We start from the raw sequence: 10,621 nt of genomic DNA on the forward strand, positions 1-10,621 counted from the left end.
CCCTGCGGCCGCCGCCGCCCCCCCCCCGCCTCGCGCAGCCTCGAGGACCTGAGCGCGTGGGGGGGGGCGGGGGGGTTCTGGGGGGGGCTGGGGGGGGCAGGGCTGGGCTCGGCCCCTGTCCCCCTGTCCCCCTCCCCTCCCCCCCGCGGGCGGCACCGCGGGTGGGGGGGGGGGGGGGGGAGGGGGAGGGGCACGCCGTGGGGGGGAGGGGCCGCTGGGCGCTCGCAGAGGCTCCGCCCACTTCTCCAGCCTCGAGTCCGAGGTGTGAGCGGGAGTCAGAGGTCAAGGTCAGGTCACAATGGCGCCTGAGGTGATAACGAGGCTGAGGCTGGTCCCCATAGCAACAACGAGGATGGGGATGGTTCCCATGGCAACAACAAAGATGGGGATGGTTCCCATGGCAACAACGAGGCTGGGGATGGTTCCCATGGCAACAACGAGGCTGGGGATGGTTCCCATGGCAACAACGAGGCTGGGGATGGTTCCTATGGCAACAAGGATGGGGATGGTCCCCACGGCGACAAGGATGAGGATGGTCCCCATGGGGATGAAGGTGACAACACGGTGACAGCAGCACCCAAGGGATGCCTCTGAGGATGAGGATGGTCCCAGTGGCACCCATGGGTACAATAGGGACAAGGTTGGGTCCCTGTGGCTGTCACCACCGGGTGACACCATCAAGGACAAGGATGAGGTGACAAGGACAAGAACGTGGCACTGCAAGGAGGAGGAGGAGGAGGAGACACGGTTTGTCCCCAGAGTGCCACCACGGACGTGAATTGGGTCACCCCAACGCCATGGGTGACACCGTGTCCCTATGGGTGACTCCATGTCCCTATAGGTGACACCGTGTCCCTATGGGTGACTCTATGTCCCTATGGGTGATGCCACCACCTGTCCCAACAGGTGACACCATGTCCCCATGGGTGACACTATCCATATGGGTGACACTGTCTCTATGGGTGGCACTATATCCATATGGATGACATCACATCCCCATGGGTGACATTGTCTCTATGGGTGACACCGTTCCTATGGGTGACACTATATCCCTATGGGTGACACTGTCTGTATAGGTGACACCATGTCCCTATGGGTGACACCACCGCCACGGAGGACACACCCGGTCCCCGAGGGTGACACTGTGACCCCCTCCCAACAACCCCTGATGTGACCCCCCATATCCACGGGGGAGGTCACACAGTGTTGGGGACACCCTCGTGTGTGCCCCCCCCAGCGTCGTGGGGGATGGGCAGGGGCCCACCCCCATCACCCCCCCCTTGTGCTGCTGCCCCCCATAACTTGGGTGGTGGAAAGAAACCGTGACTGTGACCCCCCCATTGTCTTTGTGACCCCCCCCTTGTCCCTGTCCTCGTCACTCCCCACACGCTCCTGTGTCCCCCAAGTCCTGCTCCCCCTTGTCACCCCCTGTCCCCCTCTATGTCCTCATCAACCCCATTGTCACCCCCCCAAGTTCCCCCTTGCACCATGGCTCACCCCTGACCCCCCCTCCCCCCTTGTGTCCCCTCCCCCCAATAAAGCAGCTTTTCTATTCCTGCCCCAAACAGCACCTCAATTTGGGGGGGAGGGGTCACCTGGGAGAGGGAGGGGACACTTGGGGAATGGGGAGGGGTCACTTTCCCCCCTTGCCCCCCTCCCATTTTGAGGCCATTTTCTCTCTTTTTGGTCACTTTTATTCTTGCAGCTCCAAGATCCCGCGTGAAAAAATAGCTCTGAGCCCCTCCCCCACCTCCCCCCGCCCCCCCCCGTTTGGCACCACCCCTCCCCCCCTTCCTGAGTCAAACCCCCCAAACGGGGGCACCCCCCCAAACAACCCCAAGAGATAACGGGGGGGAGGGGTGGGGATTGCACGAACCCCGGGTGGGGGAGGGGTAATTAATTATTAATGAGGTTAATAAATAGTAATTGGGGGGGAAGAGCTTGTTCCAGCACAGCCCGGGGGGAAGGGAGGGGCTGGAGACCCCCCCAAAAGCACAAGGCAAAGGGGGGGGCCCCCCAAACATGCAGCGAATTAAGGGGGGGGGAGGGGCGGGGGGGGAGCGATTTGTCCTCATTAGCATCTCATTTGCATAGGAGTCATTGCATAAAGCTCCCACCGCCATTGGGGGGGGGGGGGGGGGGGAGGGGCCCCGGGGGGGGTTGGGGTGAATTCCGGGGGTTTTAGGGGTATTTTTTTGCATATAACGATACCTGCGGCAGGGGGGACATGCAGACATGCGGGGGACCCCTCCCCCACCCGGACAACCTCCCCCATGGGGGCCAGGGCCTGAGTTGGGGGCTGGGGCCTGGTCCTGGCGCCATGGAAACAGAGCCTGAGCTTGCAGTGGTGTCAGGCCTAGTCCTGTTGCTATGGAAACTGAGCCGGACGTCGCAGTAGGGGTGAGACCTACTCCTGTCACCATGGAAACCAAGCCTGGCCTCACAGTGGGACCGGGCCTAGTCCTGTCACCATGGAAACAGAGCCTGGCCTCACAGTAGAGGTCGGGCCTAGTCCTGTCACCATGGAAATGGAGCCTGACCTCTCAGTAGAGTCGGGCCTAGTCCCGTTGCTATTGGGCCCAGACCCATCACCATGGAAACAAAGCCTGCCCTTGCAGCAGGGGTCGGGCCTAGTCCAGTTGCTATGGACACAGAACCTGGCCTAGCCTGTTGCTATGGTAACAGAGCTTGGCCTAGTCCAATCACCATGGAAACGGAGCCCGACATTGCAGTGAGGTCAGGCCTAGTCCCGTCGCCATGGCAACACAGCCTGCCCTCGCAGTGGGGCTGGGCCCCCCCATTCACGGGGGGGGGGTGGGGGGCTCCAGTTATTGCTCTGGGGGGGAGGGGAGCCCAAGGGGGGGAGGGGACACAAACACAAGGGAGACAAACGGGGGGCGATGGGACACGAATGACACAGATGGGGGGGGAGGGGGCTCCCCAAGTCCTGAGTGATCATGGGGGGGCGAGGACACCCCACACCCCCCCATGGGTGGGGGTCAGAGGCTCCCATATTGGGGACACACACACACACAAAAGGGGGCGGGGGGGGAAGGACACAAAGTGCAGTGCAGCCAATGGGGTGACGCGGGGGGACACACCCCCTCACCCCCATTCACAGTCATTGAGGGGGCCCCCCAACCCCACCCCAGATCCAGTCACTTGGGGGGCAGGGAACCACCCCCTTGAATTGCCACTGATGAGTTGATCACTGCCCCCCATTGGGGGGGGGGGGGGGGGGGGAGCAGGAGAAGGGGGAGGGGGGGAGGGAGGAAGGGGGTGTCAGCCCCTCCCCCTTTAAAGGATGGAGGGGATGGGGGAGCGGGGTCGCCGGGGGGGGCCGGGGGAGCCGAAGGGGGGGGCGGCGGGGGCCACACGCACCCCCGTGATGCTGTTGAGGCTCCGCGACTTCTCGTAGCCTTGGGGGAGGAGACAGAAATGGGGGAGGGAGGGTGTCAGTACCCTCCAAACCCCCTTGGGGACTCCCCCAAACCCTCCCCCCCTCATGGACCCCCCAAACCTCCCTCGGGAACCCACAACCCCCACCACAACCCCCCTAGAGGGCTCCATAATCTCCCCCAAGTTTGGGATCTACCCATGCAGGGGGCGTGGCCTTGGGATGAAGGGGGCGTGGTCAAGCAGAAGGGGGCGCGGTTAAGCGGCAATGGAAATGGAATGAACGTGGAGGAGGCGTGGCCAAGCAGTGAGGGGCGGAGGCTAGTGGTAAAAGGGGGCGTGGCCAAGGGGAGTCCCCGCCCCCCCCCCTCCCCTTCCCTACTGACCTGCGACCCCCGGCGTGGGCTCAGGCGGTGACGAGCGCTGGGGACAGAAGAGGACGGGGTCACACGGGGTCGGGAGGGGTCACACGGGGTCACGGTGGGGGTCACACGGGGTCAGCGGGGTCACCCCAGGTCAAAGACCTCAGACAGTGATGGGACCTTGCACAAGGTCCTCCCATTCCTCCCCCAGTTTAGGGCATGAGGGGGGCACAACCCCACATGAGGGTGTTGAGGTGCCCGGGGGGTGGGGGGCTGTGAGGAGCCCAAGAGGGACATAGGGGGGGTGGGATCCCCAAGTGTTATTGGGGTGCCCTTGGTGGGGAGGGGGGAGAAGTTTGGGTGCCCCCGGGGGGGAGCTGATGGGCTGGGGGTGCCTGAGGGGTCTGTGAGGGAGCTCAGGGGGTCCTGGGGTGCCCATGGTGGGGGTCTCAGCACCCACCTTCCTGCAGAGGCCCCTGGGGGGGGGCGCGTAGTCAGGGCCAAGCAGGAAACAGGCTCTGTCCCGGCCGCAGCGCTCCCGGCCCCCCCCACCGGTGGCTGCCGTTTGGGAGGGTCCCGCTGGCCCCGTCCCCCCACCTCGGTCCTCGGGGGACAGGGGCTGGTCAATGGGGGGACAATCCTCCTGTGCCAGCGCTGCCGCCCCGTTGGGACGTGCCTCTGGGGGGGGACGGGACACAGACACTTGTTATGGGGGGGGTGTGACATCCATACAGGGATGGGAGCACCCCCTCATATGGGGCTGAACCCCCTCCATGTGGGGCTGGACACCCCCCTTTGGACTACAGCACCCCAAAATGCCCCCAAGATACATGTGCACCCCCTGAAACACACCTTAAGTCCCGCCCCCATAAAAGACCAGGGAGCCCCAGATAGCATCACCCCCACACATTAAATAAAGAGACCCCCCCCAAAATAGACCAGACCCCCCCACATAGCATCATGCACCCCAAATGGAGTGCCCCCCCAATATAAGACCAGGGACCCCCAAAATAGAGTCAAACAACCCCAAAATACCACCCTCCCCCCCCTCACAGGGTGCTCACCGGCGCGGTTGATGTCCACCACCTCCTCCTGCGCCAAGGGGCAGGGGGGGCCCCTGCGGTGGGGCCGGGGGGGGCTTCCGGGGGAGCTGTGGGGGGCTCCGGGGGCTCCGTATCCCGGCGATCCCGGCTGGGGGGGTCTGGGAATGTGTTTGTTCTTCTTCTTGGGCAGCTTCTGCTTGGCCATGGCCAAGGAGTAATACATGCCGAAGTTGTTGACGATGACAGGCACGGGCATGGCGATGGTGAGCACTCCGGCCAGGGCGCAGAGTGCGCCCACCAGCATCCCAGACCACGTCATGGGGTACATGTCCCCGTACCCCAGCGTTGTCATGGTGACCACGGCCCACCAGAACCCGATGGGGATGTTCTTGAAGTAGGTGTGTCTGCTGCCGGTGACGTCGTCCGGGTCGGCGCCGATGCGCTCGGCGTAGTAGATCATGGTGGCAAAGATGAGGACGCCGAGGGCGAGGAAGATGATGAGGAGCAGGAACTCGTTGGTGCTGGCGCGCAGCGTGTGGCCCAGCACGCGCAGCCCCACGAAGTGCCGCGTCAGCTTGAAGATGCGCAGGATGCGCACGAAGCGCACGACGCGCAGGAAGCCCAGAACGTCTTTGGCGGCTTTGGAGGAGAGGCCCCGGAGCCCGACCTCGAGGTAAAAGGGTAAAATGGCCACGAAGTCGATGATGTTCAAGCTGCTCTTGACGAAATCCCGTTTATCCGGGCAGAAGCTGACCCGCATGAGGAACTCGAAGGTGAACCACACCACGCACGTGCCCTCCACATACGTCAGGAAGGGCTCGGTCTCCACCTCCAGGGCCACCTGGGTCCATTGGGTGCCGTTGGCCATGGGCACCGTCTCGGTCTTGTTGATGATGCGGTTGAAGGCCTCGTGCGTCTCCAGGCAGAAGGTGGTGATGGAGATGAGGATGAAGAAGAGGGAGGCGAAGGCCACGTACTGCAAAGGGCAGAGGGGGGGAGAAGGGGGTCAGGAGATGGGGGTGGGGGGGGATGTTGGGTTGGGGGTGATGAGCAACCCAAAGGGCTTCAACCTTCATGCACTGAACCCCCAGAACTTGGTGGTAGGACCCCCCGCACCCCAAATCACTGAACCCCAACAGACTAATGGGGGTGCACCATTCAGGCTCCTGCCCCCCCCCCCCCCAGTGTATTTGGGGCTGCAGGGACATGGGGGGGCATACACAACATGGGAGGGATCCAGGTCAGATGTGGGGGGGACAAAGAGATGGGGGACCCAGGGGACTTTTGGGGATGTGAGAGGATGTAGGTCAGGATGTGGGGGGATATAGGAAACAGGAGGGTAATCTAGGCCGGGGGGGGGGGGTTTGAGGACATGGGGGGGCACAGGGGACGGATCTAGGCCAGGATGGGGTGGTAAGAACATGGGGGGACACAGGGGACACTGGGGGGGGTGTGATTTTGGGACATAGGGGTGGGGAGGGGAGATCTGGGGACATGGGAGGCACAGGGGACATGGAGGAGGATCTAGGCCAGGCTGGTTGGGGGGGGGAGGACATAGGGGGCCCCTGGGGACATGGGGGGGATCTAGGCCAGGCTGGGAGGGGGGCTGGGGACATGGGGGGGGATTTAGGCCACGGGGGGGATGACAGAGGGAGGGGAGGGGATGTAGGACAGGTCGGGGGGGGGAGGGGGCACCGCAGTGCGGTCCCGCTCCCCCCCCTCTGTTCCCCCCCCTTCCCTGGCCCAATGCGGCAGGATCGGGGCCAGCGCCTGCGTGGGGGGGACACACAGAGGGGACATTGAGGGGGAGCCAGGGGACACTGCAGCGGGGGATGCAGCGGCTCCTGCCCTGTCCCTGCATAGCCCCCGTGTCCCCTCATCACCCCCAGGGATGGACCCGACCCCCCCCCACCGGTGTCCCCTCAGGGCTCCTGCAGTGTTTGTGTGTCTGTGCCAGCCCCAGAGTCCTGCAGTGTCCCCAAGTACCTCATGGCCCCCCCCAGAGCACCCCCATGGCCTCAGAGCCCGCCTAGACCCCTCCTTAACCCCCCTCAGCTCCTTCAGTGTCCCCCGCTCTCCTCAAGGAGCCCCCAAACCCCCTCAGAGCCCCCTCAAATCCCCTCTAGAGGCCCCTAAACCCCCTCAGAGACCCCCTTAAGCCCTTCACAGCCTCCCCAACCCCTCACAGCACCCAAGACCCCCCAAACCCTCCGAGAGGCCTCCAGGACCCCCTTTAGAGGCCTTTTACCTCGCCAGAGCCCCCCAAGACCCCCTCCAGGCTCCCTGAACCCCCTCACAGACCACTCGAACCCCCCAGGACCCCCTAAATCCACCCTAAGTCCTCTCAAACGCCTTTGAGCCCCCCTAAACGCTTTCAGACCCCCCTCTATCCCCTCACAGATGACCCAAACCCCCTTAAACTCCGCTCAACTCCCCCACAGACCCTGCAACCTCCCCCCAAACCCCTCAGGTCCCCCTCAAAGGCTCCCCTAAACCCTTTCAGATTCCCCCTAAACCCCCTGAGACCTCCCTAAACCCCTTTAGGGACCTCCTGAATCCCCTCAGATCCCTCTTAAACCCTCTCAGACCCCCCTAAACCCCTTCAAAGGCCCCTAAACCCTTCAGATTCCCCCTAAACCCACTCAGGGACCCCCCAAACCCCCTCAGATCCTTCCTAAACCCGTTCAGACCCCCTCAGGGATGACCCAAACCCCCTCCAATCCCTCCTAAACCCCTCCAGACCCCCACAACCCCCTTTAGATCCCCCCCAAACCCCTTTAGATCCCCCCTAAACCCCTTTAAACCCCTCTAAACCCCCTCAGGTACCCTCCAAACCCCCTCAGACCTCTTTAACCCCCCTCACCCTCGCCATCTTCGAGGAGTAGGGATCCTCGAACAAGGCCCAGAGCTTGGGCCTCCACCGCCGCCACCACCCTGCCGGCCTCCCCTCCTCCAGGCACAGCCGCTTGGGCTCGGCCGGCTCCGGGGGCCCGGGCTCCTCGGGGGTCTCGAAGCTGTCGAGCGCCTCCTCGGCGTCGCGGTGCTGCCGGTAGTTCATCCAGCAGCAGGCCTCCACGTCCGTCTCGTCGATGCCCCAGAAGGCCAGCTCCTCCTCGAAGAGCGGCCCGCACACGTCGGCCGGGCAGTGCAGCTTCCCGGTGCGGTAGTAGTTGAGCACGTAGGCGAACACGGCCGGGTGCCGGTCGAAGAAGAACTCCCCCGCCGAGGGGTCGTAGTCGAAGCGGGCGGCGGCGCCGGGCTCGGCCAGGCCGGCGAGGCGGGTGCCGGGCAGGGTCTGCAGGGTGCTGCGGTACGTCTCGTGCCGCACGCCGCCGACGTTGATGACGACCTTGTCGCGCTCCGCTTGCCAGCCCATCGCGATGATCGCGATAGAGAGCGAGGAGGGGAACGGAAGAGACCGGAACCGGGTACCGAGACCACCGAGACCGCAGCCGCCGGGCTGAAAGAGCGGAGGTGGGTGCCAGCCCCACGCGGTCGTGGTCCCGGTCGAACACGGCGTAATGTCGCGTAAGGAACACGTCCCCCAGGATCCAGAGCGGACCGGCGGGAGGGGGCACATCCAGGGCCATGAACCCGCTGACACAGGTGGGGGCCCCCCACTTGGAGACCTGGGAGTGGGAAGTGGAGAAGGGATATGGGGTAGGGGGTATGGGGTATGGGATAGGGGGTATGGGGTATGGGGTAGGGGGTATGGGGTAGGGCGTAGGGGGTAGGGCGTATGGTATAGGGAGTAGGGGGTATGGGATAGGGGGTATGGGACATGGGATATGGGGTATGGGATATGGGGTATAGGGTAGGGGATATACGATGGGGGGGGCATGGGGGACAGGGGTTCCCACCTGCAGCACGTAGTCTTGGGGACCAAGCGTGAACTCGTGCCCCCCCAGCACAAAGGTGATGTTGGGCAGGGACGGGACCTTGTCACAGTCCAGCAGGTACTGGGGGGGGCACAACACAGAGGGCGTGAGGACCCCCCCGAAGGGGACACCCCCATCCGAGGACCCAAGGCTCCATGTGCCCCCCACCATGGGCTCCATGGTACGGTCCCCACCTGCCCCCCCAGGGCGGGGATTGCCCCCAGGGCTCGCTGCAGTATGGCCATGTCCTTGCTGGGGGCGGTGATGAGGGACGTGCCTGTGTCCACGATAGCCTCGCAGCCCCCCCCACAAAGGGGGGGGTCCCGGCACCCCATGGACCCTGGCGCGCCCACAGACACCCTGCGGGGAGGGGACAGAATGGGGAGGTTATGGGGTGAGGGGTTTGGGGGTGCTGTGGGGCAGGTAGAGGGGTTTGGGGGTGTTTGGGGGGGTGGGGGTCTCACCTCTCCATGTGCACCTGCCAGTAGCTGCGGCGCGACACTGGGATGTAGTGGAGGGGGCCCTCGAACTGCTCCTCGTCGATGCCCCCCAGCAGCAGCTCCCCTCCGTCACCCTCATCTGCCCCACTGCACCCCACAGTCAGGAGGGGGGGGCATTAGGGGGGCTCCGAGGGTAATTACAGTGTAGTTGTGGGGTAGTTACAGTGTAACTGGGGGGTACTTGTGCTGCAGTTTGGGGTAGGCAATGGCCAGTTCGGGGGGGGTAACTGAGGGGTAGTTTTGGTGTAGTTGGAGGCTACTTGGGCTGCAGTTGGTGGGTGGTTGGGGGGTAGTTACAGTGCGGTGAAGGGGTGGTTATGGTGTAGCCAGGGGGTAGTTAGAGTGTATTCAAGGCGTAGCTGTGGTGTAGTCAAGGGGTAGTTACAGTGTATTCAAGGGTTAATTATGGTGTAGTCAAGGGGTAGTTGTGATGTAGTTACAGTGTAGTCAAAGGATAGTTACGGTGTAGTCAGGGGGTAGTTACGGTGTAGTAAAGGGGTGGTTATGGTGCAGTCAGGGGGTACTTGGGCTGTGGTCAGGGGCTGCCTCAGGCTGTAACCACGTTACCTGCGCAGGCGGAAGGAGAAGACGTTGCTGCTGAAGAGCCGGTTGTGCATCATGGTGTCGAACACGGGCCGCGCGGGGCCGGCGGCAGCGCTGGGGTACGCCAGCCCCAGCACCCCGTCGAAGCGCGCGGCTGCGAAGGCCAGGCCCGGCAGTGCCACAGCCTCGGCGAACGTTTGCCCTGGCACCGAGACGTTGGACACCTGTGGGGCAGAGCATCCCCGGGGGCAGTGAATGGGGGAACCTCCCCCACCATTGGCACCCAATGCACCCGGTACGGCCCCTTCGCCGAGCCCCACCGTGAGCGTGTCCTCGCTCAGGAAGCCCCGGAGGCTGCCGCTGCCGTAGCTGATGGCGAAGGCGGTGCCGTTGGGCCGGTGGGTGCAGGACAGCGCGGGTTGGTAATGGGGGTGCAGCCCTAGGGGGAGGCCGGGGGGGGGGGGGGGCGTCAGGACCCAGCGGAGCCCCGGCCTGGCCACGCCTCCACCGCCAGGCCACGCCCTTTGGCATCAGACCACGCCCCCCCCTTAAGCCCCGCCCCTCACAGCAGGCCAGGTAGAGCAGGCAGCAGCGGGACGAGGGCACCCAGAGATCGGCGGAGCCGGTGTCGAAGATGACCCGAAAGCGCTGGGGGGGGGTCCCCAAGGACACGGTGCCATAGAACTGAGCCTGTGGGGGGGGGACACGACGTGATTACGTCATCATGTCCCCCCCAATCCCCCCCTTCCCTCCTCCTCAGGACCCCCCATCCCTTGCCCCCCCCCTCCCCATTGGGGTTGGGGTCCCCCTCACCCTGCCCCCCCCACTCACATCCATGTAGTTGTGCAGGCGCACGGGGGCCGCGGCCGCCCCTCCCCCGCTGCGGCTTCGGGGGCCCC

The 10,621-nt window shown here is 64.4% G+C and overlaps 2 protein-coding genes across 2 annotated transcripts; both read right to left on the minus strand.

Annotated features, from left to right (window-relative positions):
• Positions 1 to 3,291: 3,291 nt before the first annotated feature.
• Positions 3,292 to 8,211, minus strand: LOC130597840 (potassium voltage-gated channel subfamily C member 1-like). The gene is made up of 5 exons (XM_057406730.1): positions 7,665 to 8,211; positions 4,823 to 5,777; positions 4,219 to 4,436; positions 3,783 to 3,819; positions 3,292 to 3,419 (listed from the first exon to the last, which is right to left on the minus strand). Exons 1-5 carry the CDS (start codon positions 8,175 to 8,177, stop codon positions 3,298 to 3,300), a joined length of 1,845 nt encoding a protein of 614 aa, XP_057262713.1. The 5' UTR covers positions 8,178 to 8,211; the 3' UTR covers positions 3,292 to 3,297.
• Positions 8,212 to 8,247: 36 nt separating this feature from the next.
• LOC130597839 (cathepsin D-like) lies at positions 8,248 to 10,615 on the minus strand (the record flags this gene model as incomplete). Its single annotated transcript, XM_057406729.1, has 8 exons — positions 10,554 to 10,615; positions 10,289 to 10,412; positions 10,043 to 10,161; positions 9,747 to 9,946; positions 9,144 to 9,266; positions 8,874 to 9,039; positions 8,662 to 8,760; positions 8,248 to 8,430 (listed from the first exon to the last, which is right to left on the minus strand). Coding segments are annotated over exons 1-8 (1,020 nt in total), but the record flags the coding sequence as incomplete, so codon positions are not given.
• Between the last annotated feature and the right edge of the window lie 6 nt (positions 10,616 to 10,621).

This window comes from Pezoporus wallicus, unplaced genomic scaffold, assembly GCF_028554395.1.
Source record: "Pezoporus wallicus isolate ANWC-B61680 ecotype Strahan unplaced genomic scaffold, APGP_CSIRO_Pwel_v1 contig_12984, whole genome shotgun sequence".
In the NCBI taxonomy this organism is placed as follows: domain Eukaryota; kingdom Metazoa; phylum Chordata; class Aves; order Psittaciformes; family Psittacidae; genus Pezoporus; species Pezoporus wallicus.

Bases quoted from the DNA above. Each gene is read 5' to 3' on its own strand.
- LOC130597840 (XM_057406730.1), bottom strand. From the start codon at position 8,177: ATGGGCTGGCAAGCGGAGCGCGACAAGGTCGTCATCAACGTCGGCGGC. The intron at 5,778-7,664 runs GTGAGGGGGGTT...TGCCCTTTGCAG, and splicing joins ACTCCTCGAAGATGGCGAGG to TACGTGGCCTTCGCCTCCCT. The intron at 3,820-4,218 runs GTGGGTGCTGAG...TTCTGTCCCCAG, and splicing joins CCAGGGGCCTCTGCAGGAAG to CGCTCGTCACCGCCTGAGCC.